This window comes from Arctopsyche grandis, chromosome 3 (genome assembly GCF_051622035.1).
Source record: "Arctopsyche grandis isolate Sample6627 chromosome 3, ASM5162203v2, whole genome shotgun sequence".
In the NCBI taxonomy this organism is placed as follows: Eukaryota; Metazoa; Arthropoda; class Insecta; order Trichoptera; family Hydropsychidae; genus Arctopsyche; species Arctopsyche grandis.
The window spans coordinates 36,894,713-36,918,069 of record NC_135357.1 but is presented as its reverse complement, the minus strand read 5'-3'; the positions used below and the strand labels follow the sequence as shown (position 1 = coordinate 36,918,069).

The 23,357-nt window shown below is 37.5% G+C and overlaps 1 protein-coding gene across 1 annotated transcript; it reads right to left on the bottom strand.

The window, feature by feature from the left end:
• Positions 1-884: 884 nt before the first annotated feature.
• LOC143909336 (uncharacterized) lies at positions 885-23,250 on the bottom strand. The gene is made up of 19 exons (XM_077427259.1): positions 23,129-23,250; positions 16,925-17,202; positions 16,709-16,846; positions 16,535-16,633; positions 16,370-16,443; positions 16,102-16,299; positions 14,158-14,255; positions 12,733-12,892; positions 12,506-12,642; positions 11,967-12,348; positions 11,750-11,890; positions 9,818-10,605; positions 7,815-7,915; positions 7,427-7,533; positions 6,982-7,247; positions 5,223-5,464; positions 4,903-5,135; positions 4,633-4,827; positions 885-4,555 (listed from the first exon to the last, which is right to left on the bottom strand). The coding sequence occupies exons 2-19, from the start codon at positions 17,187-17,189 to the stop codon at positions 4,229-4,231; spliced, it is 3,951 nt and encodes a 1,316-aa protein (XP_077283385.1). The 5' UTR covers positions 17,190-17,202; positions 23,129-23,250; the 3' UTR covers positions 885-4,228.
• Between the last annotated feature and the right edge of the window lie 107 nt (positions 23,251-23,357).

The window sequence follows — 23,357 nt, the reverse complement described above, 5'->3', positions numbered from 1 at the left end:
AGATAAATTGGCAAACTCTGATAGAAGACGATCGACCTGCAGTCACAAACCAAGGTCTGGCCAGCAGCAAGCAGTGGGAATTAGTAACCATTATGTTCGAAAGCATATATGCTAACCACTAGTTCACGCTACTTATAAAGGACAATTATAACAGCATAGCCTTTGCGGTCTGTTAGTGTGTCTATTGTTTAGGCACGTAAAGGTCTACCCTGGCGTATCTATTGAACTCACCTAGGTCTGTGAAAACTCCAGCGTATCCTTTGTTCGGGCACTTACTGAGTCCCGTTAGCCCAATCCGGGGTAAGGTATCTTTTGTACATAATGATATATACCGCTTTACCTATGCTGTGGAGGTGGTTCAAAATTTACAAACTCCGACTCAGACTTCATCTTATGAATCGACTCCGATTCCAACTTGAACTATTTTAGTAAGATCGACTCTTCTTGCCAACGTATAAAATTATTAGTAATGAATAATAATAGCGATTTTCAAAATATAGAATAATCACTAAAAATTGACATACTATAACCCAATTTATTGAACACACAAACGAAATTAATAAAAAAAATATGAGACGGAGGAAACAATCGGTTTTGGCCTATAGCACATGAAAATACGTGCAATTCAACGATTTTATGTATAACGTAATTTAAATTCATGATTTTTTATTAAATTTAAATTTATTAGTGGATTTACTTCAACAAAATTGGACTCTAATTGACACATGCCGTAATAAAGGAGTTGGGAGTCAGTTGATTTTCCACTTGAAATGCTCCAACTTCAACTCCAAAGCCCTGCTCCTTGCACTAATGAGTAGATAATTTGCCAGGCTTTCTTATTGGGTATTTTTCAGTATTATAGGAAATACCCAACATTTGATTTAGTATATTTATTTAAAAGTTTAGGACCATTCTGGCATTATAGGAAGAACTAGATAATAAAACAAGAAGGGAGAAAACAAAAAATAAATAGATAGAACAAAAAGATAAAATAAAATTACAAAAAAAGAAAAGATAAAAAAACAACATTTAAACAGAATCATAAAAATAAAAACAGTAAAGTAATAAAATAGCGGATAAATGAAAATTTAAATGGGTAATAAAATACAAAGATAATTTAATAAGTAGGAAAAATACAAAGAAGGGAATGTCTTGTACCTGCAGCCGGTTCCGATAAATAAGAACGAGCTACAAATACAAAACATCCCTGCGAGGCCCAAATGAAAGTAGATTAAAATTCCACTCATAAATCAAAATCAATCATGAAAACAACGATGAGCGCAGACTACCAGATAAATGGGTTATAGTAATATCTGACAGTTTACGCCCACTGAGGTGGAAAATATCACATTCAGTCTCGGCAGCAAAGATTTCATTAAGAAGTCGAATAGCTCTTGGAATAGGAGCCATTTGAAAAAGAACTGTGCGAGCAGGAGGTACAGCCATCAAATGGTGATGTCTACCACGCATATAGTTAATAGGGACATAAAGTCCCAACTGTTCCAGCAACAACGGGCATGACGTATTACCATATAGTAGCTGGAGAACGGAACGAATTAATGAGAAGTTTCTCCGAAGTTCAAGGCGATTTTACCTAAGCATGCCCAAAAGGAAAGGAGTAGAGTAGAGATATGGGTAATACCCAAACTCTTTCTTATAGAGAAAACGAAGAAATGCTTTTGACACTTTCTCGATCATAAGAGGGTAATTTTCTCCATGCGAATTCCACACAATCGCATTATACTCTAGCTTACTTCTAACAAGCGAGTTGAAAAGCAAGCGAGAAGACAATGGGTTGGAGAATAACCGAGCATATCTCAAGACGAATCCAAGTCGACGAAAGGAAACGTCAGCGACCGTCTTGATGTGGTTGTGAAAGGTGAATTGAGGATTAAAAGTGATACCCAAGTCGACCATAGATTCCACACGCTTCAACAACACGGATCCAATGGAATATCCGTGACAATAGAGTGAATGCGCACGTCCATAACTCATAATGGCACATTTACTAGTATTCAGATCAAGCTCTAAACTGGAACTGAACTCTAAAACAGCGTTAATATCCGCTTTAAGGAGAGAGGCTTGCCTCTCATCCTTAACAGCAAGTAATAATTTAACGTCGTCTGCAAACAAGAGACATGAAGCATTGCGTAACATGAGGTTATTAATAACAATTGTAAATGGCAAGGGGCCTAAAGTGGACCCCTGGGTTACGCCAGACCAAGCAAAAATTTAAGGAGATTCATAAATACCATATCTAACAAATTGCTTCCTATTGGCGCATATAGCAGCCAAAAGGTTGGTTAGCTCATGTTCTCAAGAATAGAATTTAGCTATACAAAAAAAACGTAACATTTATAGTAAGGGAAACACTATTTGGCCACTAAAATTTTATTTAAATAATAAATATTACATCTCTTGTGATATTAAAGAATATATTCTGTGCTCTCTATGGTGTTCCTGTCCACTATTAAGTTGAAGTGTAACTTCCAGTTATAATATGTACTGACTAATTGGAATATTTATCATCTAACCCGGTACCAAATACCGTTATAGTAGAAGTGTATTTTCTGAAGTGACTAGTTGAAATATATTCCGTGTAACCCACGTAAGTTGATTCATATGGCGAATTACATTTCAACTGGTCAAAATATATTACAACTGAAAATACAGTTCAATTATAAGTCGATGGAGAGGTTAGCTTTTCGTGAAAACGTCACTCGATTGGTAAATTGATTTAGAAAGTCACATTTTTGTTTTGAACACATTCTTAGTTATTGTAGTACGATACTTTTTACCTTTATTCTTAATACCTAGCATATATTAGCGCTTTATTGAGATCTTAAAGATTCGTAAAATCATCAGAGTTGTCAAAAATCAACTGTTATATTTCAACTGGCGCACATTGTTGAAAGTGTGCTTGCGCTTGTAGAGATATAATAAACTAGTTGAATTGTGTTCGAATATGAATGAACGCCAATTGGAATATATTACAACTGAAAATACACTTCGACTGTAGCATATACATATGCACAATATATAAATCATAATAAGCAAATTAACCGTTTGCCCGCGGCCGTCTTCTATGGAAGCTTTGCACGACAAGTCTGTAGCGCGGCTGTCTTCCATAGAATTTCTGAACTTTGCACGGGATTTTGAGCCTTATATGCGCCTATTTCAACTGTTTTAAGGTTCAAAATTGGTTGAATATATTACTGAGAGTTGAATGCCATCTATTCAATTTGCTTAAAATGAATATATACCAGTCAAAATTAGTGGTTTTGTGGAACCATACTGAAACCTCGTTTATGTGACGTCACGTCTGTTGAACAATGGCGACGATACGTCTCAATTGTATGAAGAATGATTATTTGACAATTAAGCCAAAACTACGAGATACATTATGTATTTTATTGTTTAAAATAATACTTAATGTGTTAATTAACATATCTGGTTACATGAGTAAATATTAAAATCAGTATTGTTCGCTATATTTATTGCCGCGGGCAAAGGGTTAACAAAATCAAGGTTGGGGGTATAAATATAGTCAAATTTCCATATGTATAATTTTATTCTCTGTTATACATAATTCAAAAACTTTGTCCAATTTTGATTTTTCATATTTTATATTAACATAAAACAGTCCTTATGAAAATAATGAAAGCGAAAAAGAAGTAAACATCTAAAATGCGAAAAATGATGATTTCAACACGTTTTCCCTAATTCTACATTTTAATATAAATGATATCACATCACAATATTCACATTGAAAATTACTTAGAGGTGTAAAAGATTCATTCAAAATTCACCGCCAAACGTCGGACCAAGGGATTCATTTATTCACAACTTCGCATAACCAAAGAGAGAGAACAAAAACAAGGAGTTTTAAAATACGCATACGTATTCTGTTAAAAAATACTACGTACTTAATAAAAAAAAAAATAAAAAAGTCAACGTTTAAAAACAAATATTCTCACATACGAAACGCCTCAAATGAGCAGCACCTCGACACGGAAACTTTCACAAATATACGTTGTATAAAAATTATTCTGAAAACCCCGATCCTTATGACAAAGCACTGCTCGACTGCGACATTGCCCGTATGCATTATATTATATCATATATATGTATATGTATTTATAATGATGAACTTCAATGTGCAAATTTAATCATAATGTAACCATGTATGTACAACTAACTGTGAATTATAAAATCAAATCGAAATGCGTTAGTCGAAGTCGTTGAAGGTTTGCCGCCATGTGGCGTGATAGGGAATGCGTAATAGCTTGAGCCGAGTGTCGGGCAACTCCTCGGCGAGCAAACGTTGCAACGCCGGCAGGGGCAGTATCTCGACCTGTGGCCGTCCAGGAACGGCCGGGGTGCGTGACTCTTCGACGGGCCGACTAGGCACCGGCTTCAACACGGGTATACAATCACCCACAACTTTGGGATTCCTCTGCGTGACGACGCTCATCAGCGCCAATTGCGCCTGTTTCGCATCCGAAGTCTGACCCGTGCCCGAAGCCGTCTGCGACTCCTTCTGATTACGCCCGCACTGAAAAAGAGCGACGATTTAACACAAAACCATACATACGACACACTCTCCGACAGGTGGATTTGACTGAAAAGTACCTGGTCGATGAAGAGTTCTGTGACACGGAGCAGCTCTATTGTGACGCCCCATACTAGGTGGGTGAGCGAGTTTCGGAGACGCAGCACGCCGGCTAGAACGCACCGATTGGTCGTGGCCGATTGTGATACGTACGTCGGAATGATGAGTAGTCTTTTGATATTCGTACACTTTCCGAGGGCGTCTTCGAATCCAGGCTGTTTTCAAAAAAAAAAAAACATTACAGATACAAGAGTTCATCGATGACAGTGGTTTGAAGGTAGTACACTCACTCGGATATCAAAGTTGATGAGTTCGAGCTGTCGCAGCAGCGGCAAATTGGACACTGTGCGAATGAGAGTCGAACCGCCGTTGGCTCCCGGACACCGCTCTAATCTCAAACGGGTGAGGGAGGTCAGATGACGCAGAAGCGCAGCTCCGCCGACTTCTCCAGTGCACTCTCCCAGCTCCAGAGACTCCAGGGACGTGAGCCCGCCGACCGCTATGCACCCGCACTGTCCCAAATCTGCACACACACACACAGAACCCAAATCAATCGATCGAATCAAACGAAATCAAACTCATCACAACAGGCACAATCTCTCAACCCCACCTTTGACAGACGTGATGCTCAAGTGTTTCAATTTGGTCAAGTTTTCTAGGCATTTTAGGTCCGACGTCAGAGTGAGCTTCGTCATGCCCTTTATGCGCAACTCTTGAAGGTTAGTGAGCGTGGTCAACGGCGACGGATTCAATTCCGTGCATCGTACACTCATCGCAGTCAGCGCTTGGAGTTGAGGCATACGAGCGCAGACCCGCTCCACAACCGAAGCAGGACAACGACACAGGTCTATTCTGAAAAACGATAGGAATAATGTCATTAAAACCGTATACTTTCGTGCACGGTGTCACAGGTTCGATTCCCACTAGAGTCCCTGGCTGTTGGCCAGACCTTGACTTGTCAAAGTCGATCGTTTCTAATCAGAATTTGCCAATTTTTCTGATTTTCATTGAAACGGTTCCTGTAAAAATTGGCACTCCCTCCCTAATTTCTATCGCAAACCGGTTAAAGTCGGGTTTCGGTCGACCCGCTCCTTCCTGTGATTGGCGTGAATAAACTCGACTTTCACCTGATGAAATACTCCGACATATACTGCCTGGTTCGCATATAATTTCGGATGGTTGGGCGGCGTACGGAAATTTTACGCATTTGTTTGTGGTTCAATACAAATTCATCTAAATATTGGGCAGCGTACGGAAATATTCCGAATTCTGGTGAAAGTGGTTCACCAGGATAATTTCGTGGATCCAAATGATAGTTTTAGATATCTTGGGTGAAACGTGTGAAAGTGGAAACGAAATTCGCGTTAGAGTGGAGCAAGCAAGAGATACATTCTTGAAATTGAAAAAAGTCCTAACCACACGTGATCTCAGTATAGCACTCCGACTGAGACTTCTATGATGCTACGTTTTCAGCATCCTTCTGTATGGGACAGAAGCATGGACCCTGACGGATGCCACATGCAAGAAACTAGAGGCATTTGAGATGTGGACATACAGAAGGATGCTGAGAATATCATGGATGGCGCGTCGTACCAATGCCGATGTGCTTGCCCTGATGGGAAAACATGTCGAAGTGCTCAAAAGTGTGAAAAGGCGTAAATTGGAGTACTTCGGACATGTGATGCAGAACGAAAAATACGATCTCCGAGAAAATCGTAGGCCAACGCAGTCAGGGCAGACGGAAAACATCATGGCTAAAGAATCTTCGGCAGTGGTACGGCCTCAGCACCCCAGCAGCAATGGACAAAATAAGAATGGGACATCTAGTTGCCGACGTTCTAGGAGGACATGGCACATGAAGAAGAAGAAATGATAGTGAAATACATACATACGCAAAATGTGGAAAAACATGTGAAAAAAAAGCGTCAATTTGGCACAACACGTGCCCGTTTTGATTCATATTTAGATGAATTTGTACAAATTACAAAATACATAATTGTACATATGTACATTAAATACAGAATATTTGTGACAGCGGGTAGGATGATTTCTTTTGCCAATTTTGGGGAACCGTTTCAACAATGATCATATCCGAGTCTAACCAGCAGTATTAACGATTAGCCCGTGATCGAACCCAATAATCACTCGGTGCTAAACATAAACCCAAACACGGAGCCATACTGCTGGTTTTATATGTTTCTTGATCAGTGATCAAAAGTACACTCGTCGCTTTGGATGCAATCTATTACATGATTAATTGAACAAATAAAATAAATTTCCATGAATCGTACCACTTACTACATATGTGCTACAATATAGTACAATAATAATATTACAGACATCGAGATTGGGTCTGGTGATGTTATTACCTAAGTAGGGAGTCGACAGTGGCTATGTGTTCCGTGAACTGATCCCAAACTTGGTCGGGCACCTCCGACGGCAGCAGCATCTTCCGCAAGTCCAAGTGTCGGGTGCCGTGTCGTTTGAGCGCACCGGCTAGACCCTCCCAATCGTTGACCTGCGAGTTCTTCATACGCACAGACCTCCAGAGGGCAGGCGTGTCGGCGATCTCCCTCCACATGCGGCAGACGCGAGCGGCAGCCGCCAGCTCCCTCATTTTCAGGTACTGGAATATCTGCACAAGCAAACCACACTACGATCTATTAATCAGCTAAAGTTTGAGACTACCTTGCACTCTATCGTTCAACTTCATATCCAAACCGAATACATACATACACCCGAGTCACTCTCTAGCAGACACATTCACGAATTCTTCAAACAATCAAAACCATCTTAATATAGAAACCAATTTACCTGTACGAGCGAATTATACTTTCTCTCTTGATTTATTTTATAGAAGTCGGCAAAATAGTTTTTATTCTTTCCTTCGGCGGCCTTTGGGGGGCGTCCGACTTTCTGCCCTGAAAAAATCATATTCAACGATTGTTAAATAGCCTACTTCGAAAAACACCAAAGACACTGGACTCAAACCGACAGCCGATTCAATGCGGCTACGGGTTTCAATCCAATTGAAGGGCTCGGGGCAAGATAGTGTCAACCATCATTTTGGTCCAAATTTTCCTGAATATGTAAATTAATCATTTTACATGAGATGGCATATTCAGGAAAATTTCGACCTAAATGATGGTTGACACTATCTTGCCCCGAGCCCTTCAATTCAAGCCTTCCATATAACACTAACCAGTCGTTCCGTTCTCGGCTTTCTTGGCGACCCTCGGTATCAGCTTCAGCACCGGCCGACCCCTCGTTTTCCTCTTGCTCGCTGCAGATTCTTCAACAACACTAAAATATAACCACATATATATATGTAACAATACAAACAGAGATGGAAAAAAAAAAAAACCCATGAAACGACTTGAAGCGAATACGAGTCCATTAGCATACCATTTATAAGGGTCATTTTGGCATATGACATAAATTTAAAATTAAGAAATACGTTTAATTATATATTATTATATATATAATGATTATTTAATCTAACAATCATGTATTTGGCAACGGTACTGGGAGAGCGGTCAGGAAAGGAGTTCGGTTAGAATTTAATTTGCGACGTGTCGTCATCTGTAAACAGAAGAAAAGAACACACATTTTACATTTACACGCAAACACACAAAAAAAAATATCAATCAAAAAACAAATTAAATCATAATATAAGAAATAATAACAATTTTTAGAATAAAAATTAGGGCACCTGGCGGAACTTCAAAATGTATTTAATCAACATACATACACATATATATTGGCTACTTTTGAAATCGGCCAAATACAAAAACAACCACTTTCTAATCGATATATTAGAGACTCACCTCGGCCGACAGCTCCTCAACCAAGAAATCCTCGTAAATCATGGTGTATTTTAATTCAATACTACTATAATCCATAGCTTGGTTTCGAAAAAAACACTCTCTGGCCATATCGCTAATGCAACTAACGACCAGTTCACTCCAATTTGGCATGTTTTCCTCTAGGATCAAGCCCAGTATTTGAGAAGAACTGTCACACAGACCGATTTATCAATCAGATTGCAAATACATAAACTAACAAATTCGTATATCATATTGAAACCATCTTAACCATTTGGCTGTCTTCCATAGAATTTCTGAACTTTGCACGGGATTTTGAGCCTTATATGCGCCTATTTCAACTGTTTTAAGGTTCAAAATTGGTTGAATATATTACTGAGAGTTGAATGCCATCTATTCAATTTGCTTAAAATGAATATATATCAGTCAAAATTAGTGGTTTTGTGGAACCATACTGAAACCTCGTTTATGTGACGTCACATATGTTGAACAATGGCGACGATACGACTCAATTGTATGAAGAATGATTATTTGACAATTAAGCCAAAACTACGAGATATATTATGTATTTTATTGTTTAAAATAATACTTAATGTGTTAATTAACATATCTGGTCACTTGAGTAAATATCAAAATCTGTATTTAAGGTCGAAAACTCGATTGCTAAATTCGCAAAAACGATGCCACGTACAGGGCTTATTCGCTATATTTATTGCCAAAGGGTTAAAGTTGACCCTTAAAGCAATCAACATGAGGCCACCACCCCCCAACGAATAGTTTTGAAGCATATTTGAAATAAATATACAACCTTGAGCCATACAACGTTGTATATTTGCCAATTTTATCTTGAAAACAAGCCCAAGAACTTTGATGAAATGGAGTCAGGTTACCGGTATATTTCGTATGGGAAAAAATGTCTCGACGAAAAATTCAATTAATAAAACATTATTTATTACTTGATACCTTAGCGACCAGCAAATATACCGAGTCAAAACAAGTCGTCGTAAGTATATGAATTTTGAGCAAGACGGTGCTGGATATATATATGATGTGTTTTAAAGCATTCGAACCAAGCCATAGATTAGAATAATATCGTATCAAAACAAATTGTACATTTCCTGAAACATACAAAGTATGCACTTAAGAATGCATGCAAAAGCTTATGAACTACAACAACAAAAAATCGAAATATGAAACAGGCGGTTCTCCGAGACTCCTCTGGATACTGCAGCCACCTAAACATTGAAAAGAAAAACACAAAAAAAAAAAAACCAAACACATGATCGTATATATGTACTATATTCCGCCAAGCACCCTTATAAATGGTCTATATAGTATGCTATATAATGTATATTTGTTCTGATCTATCAATAATACTCACTCGGAGGAGAGGCTACGTTTGATACCGGGAGCTTCGAACGAGATGTTCGCCGGATCCGATTTGAAGAGCAGCTTCCCGTACTCGGCGCTGAGGTTGTCGAAGCTGATCACGTTCGTCTGAGTGTTGAACGGTTCGTTCTTGATCACCGTCGGTTTCATTTGTATGATTTTATTCTCATCCCTGGTGAGGATCTCCTCGATCGGCTTGAACGTTGGCTTGATCGCCGTTATGGTCGTGTTGCTGCTGATGTTGAACGTCGTCTCGATTATCTTCGGAGCATTGTCCGCCTGCTTCGGGTTGGCGACCACACCAGACACCGGCGAAGTGTTGGCCACGTTCGGCTTCGGCACCACTATGAACTTGTGACCGTTGAGGATCGCTATCGACTGCGGAAAGATGGCCGGATCGACTTCGGTCGGCCTCTGGGGCTTTTCGACGATCTGCGTGCCCGTGAACACCGTCGAGTTGTTTTTATTCATTTTGTTGTCGGCGCTGACGAGCGGTTTCGGATACTTTTGAACGGACTTGAACGAGGACGCGTCCGATTTCGTCAGCTTCTGGTTGAACGTCGTCTTCGGTCGAACGTGAGTGACGACGGGGACGAGCTTCGGCTGCGGCGGAGCTTTAGTGACGATCGGCGACGGCTTCGGAAAACGCTGCAGCACCGACGATCCCGACAGTGAGGCCGACGACGGCGACTTTTGCATCGGTCTGATTCCAGACATGTGCGACAATTGGGACGGCGACGAGGACGACGACGGCATGCTCGAATTCGCCAGATGGCAATTCTGATTCACAAAGAAGCCGTGAGCGCATTATATCATACAAAATACACATATCAAACAATCTGCAGGTGTATCAAGTAAATGTAATATCAATATATAAAAAATGTGACCAACGCATGACTTTATCTATGTATTTGAGGAATATAAGAATGTCAAAAATCAAAATTCGATAATTAAACATACATACACGTTCACACATACTGGTTATGAGAGAATTTTCGATGCAAATAGAAAGAAAATCTAGGGAAACCTACACAAGACAAAATATCTACTTCCGGTTGTTGGATTTTGTTTGAATTTTTTAATCACTATAATTATTATACACATTAAATATCAAGATAATATAAATAGTTTAAAAGATCAAAATAAAATAATGAAATATTGGTTTAAAAAAAGTACTACTTCCGGTTTACGAATTCTAACCAAAACCTTATCAGCTCTAAGTTAGTACATAAAGAATACAAACATAAATTTTCAGCTTGATTCGTTCAGGGGTGTGGAAAGAGTTGTGGTTACAACATTTTTGATTTTTATAAGAGGAAAATATCCCACTTAATAATATATAAAATATCGAACAAGACATTAATTGAAGATATTATTATCGAACAATAATATATAAAATATCGAACAAGAGTAAACTGCCACTTCCGGTTGACGAATGCTTACCAAATTGTATACTTAACTTGGTATTAAACTTAAACTTCAGTTAGCGGTTTGGTAGATAATTGAATTCAAAAACTTCAATTCAAAGACACCTATAAGGGGAGCTACCATTTCCGGTCAACTTAAAAATTTGAAAAAAATCTACGTCGTGTCGATAAGAATTTCAGTAACCGATACTAAGTTTCAATTCGATAGGACTAACGATGTTCAAAAAATCCCCAAAATACACAGACACACATATTTCTAGATCATGAAAACGTGATCAGTGATCGATTCTGAGTTCGAATCAGTCAAAATCTCGAGTTCGAATTTTCAGATGATCACAAAACTTCATCTATTGTTACTACGTACATAGATAAAGTAAAAAACCAAATCAGCTCTGTTCCGGTTGAAACCTTCAGTTGATATTCGTATTCGGAAACAACACCGACACATATGTAGATATGACTTGCTTGAAACACCTGCTGTATATATATATAATCACCTTGCACACGAAGGACGTGTTGTAACTAGGAATGTAGCCGGTGCACTGGTTGTGGTAAAGACAGAGACACAGACTGCACTGAAGCGAGGGCGGCTCCAAATTCGCCAGCGGACAACGCATAGGACACATGTCACGGCCCATCTGAGGACATTCAGCTCTTAAAGAAACCGTTTGCGCCACACACACACACACAACCACAACAGACGAAGATAATTACCATCTGGGCGGGCATCTGAGTCGCCATCTGGGTCACCATCTGACTCCCGACCTGACTCACCAACTGGCTGGCTATCTGATTCATCATCTGATTGGCGATTTGATTATTGATCTGATTCCCAATCGGCATATGATTGATGATTGAGTTGGCGATGGAATTTGCGATCGGATTGGCGAGCGGCGCCACATACTTCTTCAGCGAAGGCGGCGAGACTACAGTCGGCGGCGGGTCTGATGCCTGCAACACTGCGGGGAAAATCTTCGGCACGGTCAGCTGATCGACCGACTGCGTGAAATACACTTTCTCGGGACTCATCGCAATGTCGGGTTGTTTGTCAGAGTGGGTCGGAGACTCGTAATCCAGCGAATCTTCCAAGTCGGGCCTGCGTTGGGAAATCGGGGAACGCGACGGGGACAGAGTAATTTTAAAGGCACATAGAAATTTCAAGAACATTACACACATTGCCAAATACATACACGTTAGAAATAATTCAAAAGAAAGAGAAAGAGATAATAATAATAAAATATGCATAGTATTACGTTGATTTGTTCCACTTGGATACGGAATCGGTAGATTTTCGGGCTTTGGGCGGTGAGTTTGCTGATTCCGTGTTCGGTGTTGATTTTCCTACGGTCGTCGGTGAGCCAGCGTTCAGTCTGGATCCGACAGATTTGACCTATCAATCAGGGCGACAGAATTAAGATAGTTGTCAAGCATCAGTCAAAGCCTCGGTATATACATATCATTGCAGTGTGTATGAGTATACCTTGAAGGGTTTTACTTTTCCGGTTGCTATTTGTTCAGGCGATGAACCTTTGGGGAGCTTTGGTTTAGGTGTGCGTTTTCCTTCGGAAACAGCCGTCAGACTATCGTCTACGATCGATTGCGGCGAATCCGTTCTGCTTTTATTGAGAACCTTTGCTTCTCTACAATGCAAATAAATATATATATTAAGATTTGAAAAATGTACACTGCTGCAAACATTTTTATTTTTTTGATCAGGCTAATAGCAATTGCTTATTTTAAGTTTTGTATATTACAGACCATTGAAATTTTTTAACTAAACTATTTGTTTGATATGTTCAAATGATTTTTCAGCTAAATTAAAAGTTTTTATTCGAAAACGGATACATAATATCTTTCGGTGCCACTTTAGTGTATGGTCTACCTACACATATATACTTTATTATGCGATCTATGTACCTTCACGTTTTTACTTTAACACTATCTATGGTGGCCGCTGACTCATATTGGTGGCCGCTGACTCATATTTGTATCATGTTGGGTGCACAACGCTTACTGGCCGCTGATACATATATGATTCACGACTGCGCGAATATATTTTTCAGTCCACTGATATATATTTGTATCACGATTTCGTCATAAACAAAAACGTGATACAAAAATATATCAGCGGACTGATACAGTTCGCGCAGTCGTAAATCATATATGTACCAGTGGTCACCAAGCGTTATGCACCCAACATGATACAAATATGAGTCAGCAGCCGCCATCGTGTTAATATTCGGTCTCATTGTATCAGTTCTCGCGTGTGACAGTGAGACAGAATAATACCGAGCCTGACAACCTAATCTTAAATGAATAGGGCCAACCCTAACTTAACCTAACCTAACCTGACCCTTAACGACTACTATACATGTCCTAGCGAACATGCCCTCAGCGCGTGAGACACGCATAGATGTCTTGGAAGTTCCAACCTGTATAAGAGCCGTCTATTGTGTTAAAATTTTATAACTTGATTGAAAATATTACTAAATGTATACTTTACCAAATTCAATAGATGACAGTAGTCAAAAAAAATTCAATATACGCTAAAATAATTTATAAAATATTACAACCTATATTTATAGTCGAAAACGCGATAACAAAATCCGCAAAAAAGCAGCCGCGTACAGGGCATGTTCGCTAAATTTGGTGACGCGGGCAAAGGGTTAAATAAATAGGTGTTGGCTGCTAAGATATGTTTTTTGGTGAAAATATTGATATTTTTGTAGGAGACATCATTTTCGCCGAAGAATTTGTATATGTATCCATCTATCAGATAAAAAAAGTGTACTGGTTTTATCTCACGACTTACCAGGACAGATACCCAACAAAAAACCAGTACTGTCCTGGTAAAATCAGAACGAATGGGTCACCTTACTTCATATACACATATAAACAAATATACCTAATTATTTCTTTTTCAGGATCCTCTAATCCGATAGGTTCTTTGAAGAAAGTGAAATTATCAACAGTTAAATCGGTATCGATGAGATGCTCAACCACCTATGGACAACAAAACGACAAATATAAAAATACACTTAGACAAAAAAAAACATCAACAACGACAACCAATACATATATGAAAAATGTTCTTAAATTTTACCAGAAAGAAATCTATCATCACTACCATTTAAAACCATTCAATTCTAAATACATCCTCTTCTATTTAAGGATCTTGGTATAATTTTTAACAATAAACTCGATTACTTTGAACATATTTCCTTCATTACTAATAAAGCATATAAATCTCTTGGATTCCTACTCCGTTCAACTAAACCCTTTAATGATCCTCATGTACTTAAATTATTTATAATATTTTTCCCTTGTAAGGTCTCACCTTGAATTTGCCTCAATTATCTGGTCACCTTTTTATATATCCCATATTAATTGTATTAAAAGTCCAACTAAAATTTATCAAATCCTTATGCTACCGTTTTCCTATATATGTACATACGCCCATGATACTGTTCCCGATATGTTAAAACTCCTATCCTACAACAATCTTTCTGTCAGGCGACGACTCACTGATGCTACATTCCTTTTTAAGCTACTAAATGGTTTCTAAAGTGTTAAAAAATATTTCAGATTTAGAATTTTACAAAGAAATAAAAGAAAATAAGAAACTTTTGCACCAAATTAGCAGTGTAGACAAATATAGCAACAGAGACAATGAAATTGAGAGTGAGAATGAAGATGATTAAATTCATTTTTAAGCCCACTTTTCATGCTCCTAACTACACACGTAAGTTCCGGTTATTATGAAAGTGGATTAAAAAAAATTAAATTCAACAATTAATTTTTAAGCCCACTTTCAATGTTCCTAACTACATATGTACATATGTTCCGGTTATTATGAAAGTGGAATAAGTCATGTAATATTTCGTTTGAGATAATTGGACTTTTACATAAATTTGTTTTAAAAACTATTTTGATACCACATAAAAATATATTTATACATTACGATTCTTAGCCTTATAGATATATAATATTTCCTGCACTGGTGGAATTTTACCATTACCTTGTAAAATAATGGTACTTTTGGTACCTCAAATGACTTATTTCACTTTAATAATAACCGGCACAATTATAAAGAAAATTGTAATAAGAGATATAAAAAACGACCACTAACACGAAAACCATGTGAACTTAATAAGAGGCAAGTAAAAATTAACATTTTTTTGTTAAATGTTCTCTTTTTACATACCTCTTCTTACTTCGCCTTACGATTACAATTCAGTAAAAATTTTGGCTCTTATCCGATTGTTTTCATACTTTGCCATTTTGCTCATCAATATAAGTAAAGGTATCATCCGCCATTACGATGGTGAAAAAAAATCGTTTTAGACAGGTTTGGGCCGCTTTTATATCATCAACACACGTACTTACGCGGCCCAAACCTCCTAATAATATATTTAATTCCATTAGTTTAAGCGGGGATCATAATTTTGATTGAAGTCCCAATCATTGAACTCTTTTTGATTGAAATTTTAATCATGAAATCCCACACATTTGTACATTTGTTGTTGAAATATTGTTTAAATTGCCTTTTTATTTTATTTCATAATTATATTTTATATTTTAGTACATTAGGTTTTTTATATACGTTTATTTTTAGTGTTACAGAATTTTTTTTTTAATTGAATTTTTTTTAATTGAATTTTTAATGTCCATGACACTTGGCAACCCTATATTTAGTCATGTTTTTTTTTTTATGAATTTCTTTTTCAATCGTTTTTGTCTCTATGTACCATTTTATGTAATTTATTATTTTATTTCGTTACATTTACTCTTATGCATTTCTACATCGATTGTCTGTTGATTTTTCAATAAATAAATAAATAAAAAATACCTCTCGGGTTGAGCGCAATTTTTTCCCCGTCGGAGAATAGTAGTAAACGTCGGCCTGACGTCGTAGGCTTTGATCATTGTTAGCACGGTACACCAACTCTCGCCGCCAGCCGCAGTCCATCGGCATTTTAAACAGGGGATTGGACAGATCTACGGTACTCTTGCGGCTGAACGAGACACGAGAACCAGCACCGGACACCTAAAACGACACATACACTTGGACCATTGCATACTTCTCGTACCGTAACCAATTCAAATTGAAAGCTTACCTCGCTCACGGCGTTTATCAGTTCACTCTCGGAACGAATGGACATACCAGACGAGGGTCGAGAAGACACTGTATCTGAAACATGTTCACATAAACATACAAAAATCACCGAAAAACCAAACTCTTCAATTCTTGTGTTCTATCTGACTTATATAGTAAGCCTCACCTGTGGTAGCGCTGTGAGCTGGAGACGAGTTGCGAGGTCTTTTATTAGAGGAGTGTCCTTTAGCTCGTGCATGCTCGTCCACCTCCCTTTCTAGCCTCTCTGCAAAAATACAAAACATCTTTAACATTCGTAACAAAACTCACGACAAATAGAAACGCGACGAAAACACGGCACCTATGGACAGAAACAGCCTTTCGAGAGCTCGGTCGGTCCACGTCGATCCATCGCAAGCTATCAAATCCTCATCGTTGTCTTCAAACGAAAAGCTGGCCGGCCTTTTCAAAGAACCATTCTTCATAGAATCATTGCTTTCTGTAATTCAAATTAAAAAAATGTAGTTCCGACATATACAAAAGTATACAACTGAATACATACAATTATTATGCATACCGATTGTATCAGCGTCGCCGTTGGCGTTTTCATTTACTTCCGAAGCGTCCGACTCTTCGGCGGCGCCGGCTTTACTGTTGTCTCGCGTGGGACTGTCTTCGAAGTGTAAGACCACCGGAGACTCGGGGATGTCATCGGTCTTGGACGATGTGTCCGCACTGTAGGATTCTTTGGGATCGGCGATGCTCTCCTCGACACCGTTGATTTTCGGTGTCGCATCGTCTTCCCCGTTGGCCTCCTCGTTTGTCACGGCCTCTTCCGCCATAGTACAACTCCACCTGTGAATAATTGTGATGCATGAATATCATCAGGGTCATCTCTATCACGGACAATGTTTTGAAATATGGTCCCCAAAATCGTTTTTAACATCAAAAGCAAATTTTTGTACAATGCATTGACAAAAACCGATGTATCTCATTAGTTAACAAAGCAAGAGAGCAAAAAAGCATGGTTGACGATAGTGAACCATTTTTGTGCGAAAAGCATCGTCCGAACGCGTATCTCTGGTTACACTGTTGGACACAAAAAATGGTTCAGAAACGAGATATGACTTTTGTTATAGATCTATGCCCAGTAAACACGAATCTGGTAATAAAAAATGTTGATTAGTTCGAGATTCGGAGGTATATGTGTTTTTTAAATCGCGCAATTTTTCTATATATTGGTGTTGTTCGGTCGATGTCTCAAAATCCGTCAATTTCCCTTTCAAAATGAATATTGGAATCTATAGTCGGGTATTTTATCTTTCATTTGTAGTACTTTTCAGCTTTCAAATCTCTTTTAAGTAGTCGTCCAGTTCAAATCAAAAGTCAAAAGTACGTATTTTCACTTGGGATATCACTGTTAATACTATTTTATATTGAGTATTTTCTATTGAAATATGTTTATTGGGATAGTATTCTGGCCACACTATTTTTTGTTTTCGTTTAAAAGGGTCAATTGGAAGTGTGCTGAATTTTAAATCGGTAAAATTGCGAGCTAAAAACTCGTTCTAGTATTTACTCGTAATTTACACGAATCTGAATTGAATTAATAGGGATAATATATTAAATTGTCTTTATATGAGAATTAAATAACATTCCACTTAGAAAAATCATATTTCGACTATTCTTGTGGATTAATTAAAGTGTGGATAAATCCAAATCACCGTATACAGCTCACAAGTGTATACGGTGAAGTTTATCCCACGCTCTATAAAAAGAGCTAACTTTCTATAGGTCCTTATGAGGCAAGAAGCCGAAGCGACAAGTGTCAGTAAAAAAAAAAGAACAATCGGTCGGAACTTAAATAAAAATAGCCATAAGTTCTTCGAAAAAAACGAGGAATCGTAAAAGTTCAATATTGATTGACTTTGAGAAATCTGCTATAAGATGTATATATTATATATATGGTTTCTATATTAAACAAAAACTACTATGAATAAAATTTATCTAGTTATTAAGGATTCCATAGTTTTACTGGTTCGGAAAGAACATAAGGATTTCGTAGAATTGTCAATGAAATTGTAATTTGTATTATTTGTTTTATGTTTGTTAAATAAAATAAGTTAATAATTTAACATTGCTTTTAACCGTTTGCCAGCGACCGTCTTCTATCGAAGCTTTGAACTTTTTGAACTTTGCACGGGATTTTGAGCCTTATATGCGCCTATTTCAACTGTTAAAGTTCAAAATTGGTTGAATATATCACTGAGAGTTGAATGCCATCTATTCAATTTGCTTAAAATGAATATATACCAGTCAAAATTAGTGGTTTTGTGGAACTATACTGAAACCTCGTTTATGTGACGTCACGTCTGTTGAACAATGGCGACGATACGTCTCAATTGTATGAAGAATGATTATTTGACAATTAAGCCAAAACTACGAGATATATTATGTATTTTATTGTTTAAAATAATACTGTGTGTGTTAATTATCATATCTGGTCACTTGAGTAAATATTAAAATCCATATTTAAGGTCGAAAACTCGATTGCCAAATTGGCGAAAAAGGTGCCGCATACAGGGCTTGTTCGCTATATTTATTGCCGCGAACAAAGGGTTAATATAATTATTAAACAAATCATATTTATCAAACTTGAATAGTATTAAACTACAGTAGAACCTCGATTATCCGGATTGTTAAAAACTAACACAAATTTTAAGATTTTGCTGCTTTGAAATGCATAACATAAAAATTCAAAAATAAGACGGAAAAATGAGTCAACACTTAAAGCATGTTTGTTTCTTGAAAATTAGATCGCGATTTAAATATTTATTTTTAATATTACCAATATGGAAAAGAAAACGTGTTGTATTATTATTATAAATCAAATTAAATACAATCAATACTTTAAAAAGCAGTGTCTTAGAACGTTTTTTGTCAAATAAATATGGTGTTGGAACGGCAACAATCTCGGATATATAAAAAACAAACTGAAAAAATTATGAAGTTCACTGTCAGAAGATGGAAGCTCAGAGCGTGAGGTTATGAAAAAAAAAAGACAATGAAGAAGTCGAAGAGTTTATTTTTATGTGGTTCATTCAAAGACGATCGTCTGGACAGCCAATATCTGGTCCATTATTGTATGAAAAGTATTCGCGATTTGGCAACGTCAAAAAGAACAGCTAACTTTAAGCAAAAATCCATAATTGAATTTCTCAATAAAGAATAATTTAATATTGATCTTCATGTTATTATATATGTAAATGTAGACAAATAAAAATCATTCATACTGAATGTACACGTGTTTCCCTGTAAATTGTGATTTTATCGATTATCCGGATTTTTCATTATCCGGACTACCTTCATCCCCAATTAGTCTGGATAATCGAGGTTCTACTGTATATATATATATATATATATTATTTAATAATTAGTTTGGTTCAAATTACATTTTTACTTTTTAACCCTTTGAATGCTGACCGACGCCGATCGGCGTTTTGCCAACAAGTCTATGTGCCTGAAATAAGCTGATAGCCGTTGTTTTTTGAGTATATAAAAATAAACAAGAATACTACCCACTAAGCCTTTCCAGGTAGCATTGAACATGGGTCGTGTAATCCGTGTCAATGTCTATAAAGACTGGTTTACCCCGGAAAATCTGAATTTATAACCATAGCAGAATTACTCGATGGAAATCCCTAACTGCCGAGTATTTTAGATTGTGGCTTGGCATTAAGATTGCGAGCATTACATTTTAACAACAACGAAGAAGATGGAACTAGTTTTGGAAAAATGCTTTCATTAATAGACTTATTTTGTTTATTTTATATTGTTGCAAGATATATTAGAGAGTCTAAACACACCTTTACTAAACTCAAAATCCTCGACGATAGTTATCAAGGCTTTGTTTGGATAAGCTACAATTTTTACACCTGCTATCTATTGGATATCTGAATAATTCTAGTTGGAAATGTTGGCGAAATTTTCAGCGTGGCCGGCTTTCATCAGAAAAGACGTATCAGCACTCAAAGGGTTAAATAAAAACATCAAACTGTGGTGTGATATTTTAAAAGGCAACACCCATATTATGTTGGACATACATTTAATCGATATCGAATCTTTGTTTTCATTGCAACAAGCGTATAAAATCCAAATTAACATATACATACAGAGGGCTTTTTTTTAAATAAAAAAACCTGATGCCGGAACTCACTTCTTGTCAAGTTTTTTTTATTGAAAAGATTATATTCAAATTATATTATAGACAACAAATCATTTGGTTTGTGTATAATGCCAAAGTGGTCGGTAAAAAAATGAAATATTCATCACTAATTAATTATAAACTTGATCAGTAACTAATTCTTTTTTAATCACAATTAGAGATGTGCTGGCGGGAAAAAAAAAATCCCGGTTTATTCCCGGGAATCTCGGATATAAAGAGTTTTCATACAAGGTAATAAATTCTTTTCAATATCATTTGGTTTCATTACTTCAAGAGTATAATTCTATCATTCATTCATATTTTCATTCCATTAGAAAATGGTATGACCACAAAATCAACAGTTAGGAATCACAAGAATTCAGCAAGAGTCCGGAACAAGTAAGAAAAGCTACAAAAAAATGACAAATCATATATCTACGTGCGCTAAATATCAAGAAAATAGACAAAAAATCACATAATTCAGACATCACTTCTAATGGATGCCGATATTATCGACTTACGTAGATGCAAAAGATCAGCCCACAACTTCTGAATCTTCATTCATGCATTTCATCCACTGCACGTCTGCCTAGCTGAGGACGTAGGCGAATAGAATCATACTTTGACAATATTACCGATTCTGAATGTCATCCAGCTCGATACGAGCATTCACTAAAGCAATATATGCATCAAACTGTCCTTTATCCATTGTTGAAATATAAACACATACAATTTTCAATGTTAAAGAGGATCTTGCATTATATCAAATGAATTGTACGCATACATTTTGAATAAATGCTATATTTGACATGCCAATAATTTAATTCAAATCAATGTGATCCTTCTTCAATTATTACCTATGCAACCACATCAAGACAATCGCTGACGTTTCCTTTCGTCGACTTGGATTTGTCTTGAGATATGCTAGATTATTCTCCAACCCCTTGTCTTCTCGCTTGCTTTTTAACTCGCTTGTTAGAAGTAAGCTAGAGTATAATGCGATTGTGTGGAATCCGCATGAAGCAAACTACTCTCTTATTATCGAAAAAGTGCAAAAAGCATTTCTTCGTTTTCTTTATAAGAAAGAGTATGGGTACTACCCATATCTCAATCCTACTCCTTTCCTTTTGGGCATGCTTGGGTATAATTCCCTTGAACTTCGGAGAAACTTCTCGTTAATTCGTTTCGTTCTCCAGCTATTGCGTGGTAATACGTCATGCCCGTTGTTGCTGGAACAGTTGGGACTTTATGTCCCTAATAATTATGTTCGTGGTAGACATCATCATTTGATGGTTGTACCTGCTGCTCGCACAGTTCTTTTTCGAATGACTCCTATTCCAAGAGCTATTCGACTTCTCAATGAAATCGTTGCTGCTGTCCTCGAATGTGATATTTTCCACCTTGGGGAGCGTAGATTATCGGATATTATTTTAACATATTTATCTGGTAACCTGCGCTCATCATTACTTTATTAATTTGAATGTGATGAATGAGTGGAATCTTAATCTACTCTCTTCCATTTGGGCCTCGCTGTGATTTTATTTTTATTTATATTTTGTTTTATTTTATTTTACTTTTTCTTTCTCCTTTGTATATTTTTATATACTATTTTAATTTTGTTCAGTGTAAACAAAGAATGGGATTTATGGATTTTATTTTTAATTTTTACACTTTTGTTATTTTTTTTCTCTCTGAATGATGTATTATTTTATTTTACCATATTTTCTGCTTTTGCTTTTTTCCTTTATTTACAGTTTACTTGTTTTTATATCATGTTTTTATATATTTTTCAAATGTAGGCCATTGTGGCGCATTAGGTACTTCCTGTAATGCCACAATGGTCCAAAACTATTAAATAAATAAATAAATATATATATGTTGGTCATTCTCAATTAAAAAAAATTTTTTCCCCGTTCGTTCAAAATTCCCATTTTTGCCCGTCTCTAATCACAATACGACACAATAGAAGAAAATCGACCAACTAGTCAAAATTTATTTGTACAAGAAAATATAATTTTCTCAATAAAGCGATACATATTAAACGTCACAGTCGGTTGTCTGCAATAGTATTTTAAAAATTGGTAGTTCGGGTCATTAGTGCCTCCCCGCTTACGGCTATCCCAGATAATACAATACTATATATAATCTATAATATTACAATATATTTTCACTATCGCCTAACATTGCAGGAACCAAATGACATATCTGCCACACTCACGCAATGCGCGATTAGAACGAGTGTCAGACATCCTGCTATCAAACGGCGCGCAGCGTAATGCGTTATAGAGCGCGCTGAAAACAAGAGACGGTGAAAAAAAGCGCGAAAATCTGACACTTGAAGTGTCAAAAGTGGGGTGGGGGAGGGGGTGATCGATCGTCGTTTACCCGTTGGCGATTGGCGATCGCTGATTGGCGGGTTTGCGCGCTGGTGAGGTGACGGATTATGTCGCAGCTTTGTGAAGAGTGCGGGGTGGCGGGGCGGGGCGGCCGGGCGAGGGGCGGTGGGGGGCGAGGGGCGGTGGGGGGCGAGAGGGGAGGGGAGGGGAGGGGTGGAGGGTGTCTCAAAAGAGGGCGAACCTAAGCCGAGAGAGCGGCGAATGGCGAATGGCGAACGGCGAACGGCGAGCGGCGAGCGGCGAGCGGCGAGCAGCGAGCGTCGAGCGGCGAGTGGCGGCCGAACGCGTTCCAGGCAGGCTGCCAACTGTAGGATGTCGCGCCGTCAACTCCGCCAACTGTTCGTCTGTCCGTTTTGCAAATTGGTTTTAGTCCGTACGTCCTGTAGTCCGAACCGCCAGCCGGAGAAATG

Bases quoted from the DNA above. Each gene is read 5' to 3' on its own strand.
- LOC143909336 (XM_077427259.1), bottom strand. From the start codon at position 17,189: ATGGCGGAAGAGGCCGTGACAAACGAGGAGGCCAACGGGGAAGACGAT. The intron at 16,634-16,708 runs GTGCCGTGTTTT...GTATTTTTGCAG, and splicing joins AAGGCTGTTTCTGTCCATAG to AGAGGCTAGAAAGGGAGGTG. The intron at 4,828-4,902 runs GTGAGTGTACTA...TTTTGAAAACAG, and splicing joins TCATCAACTTTGATATCCGA to CCTGGATTCGAAGACGCCCT.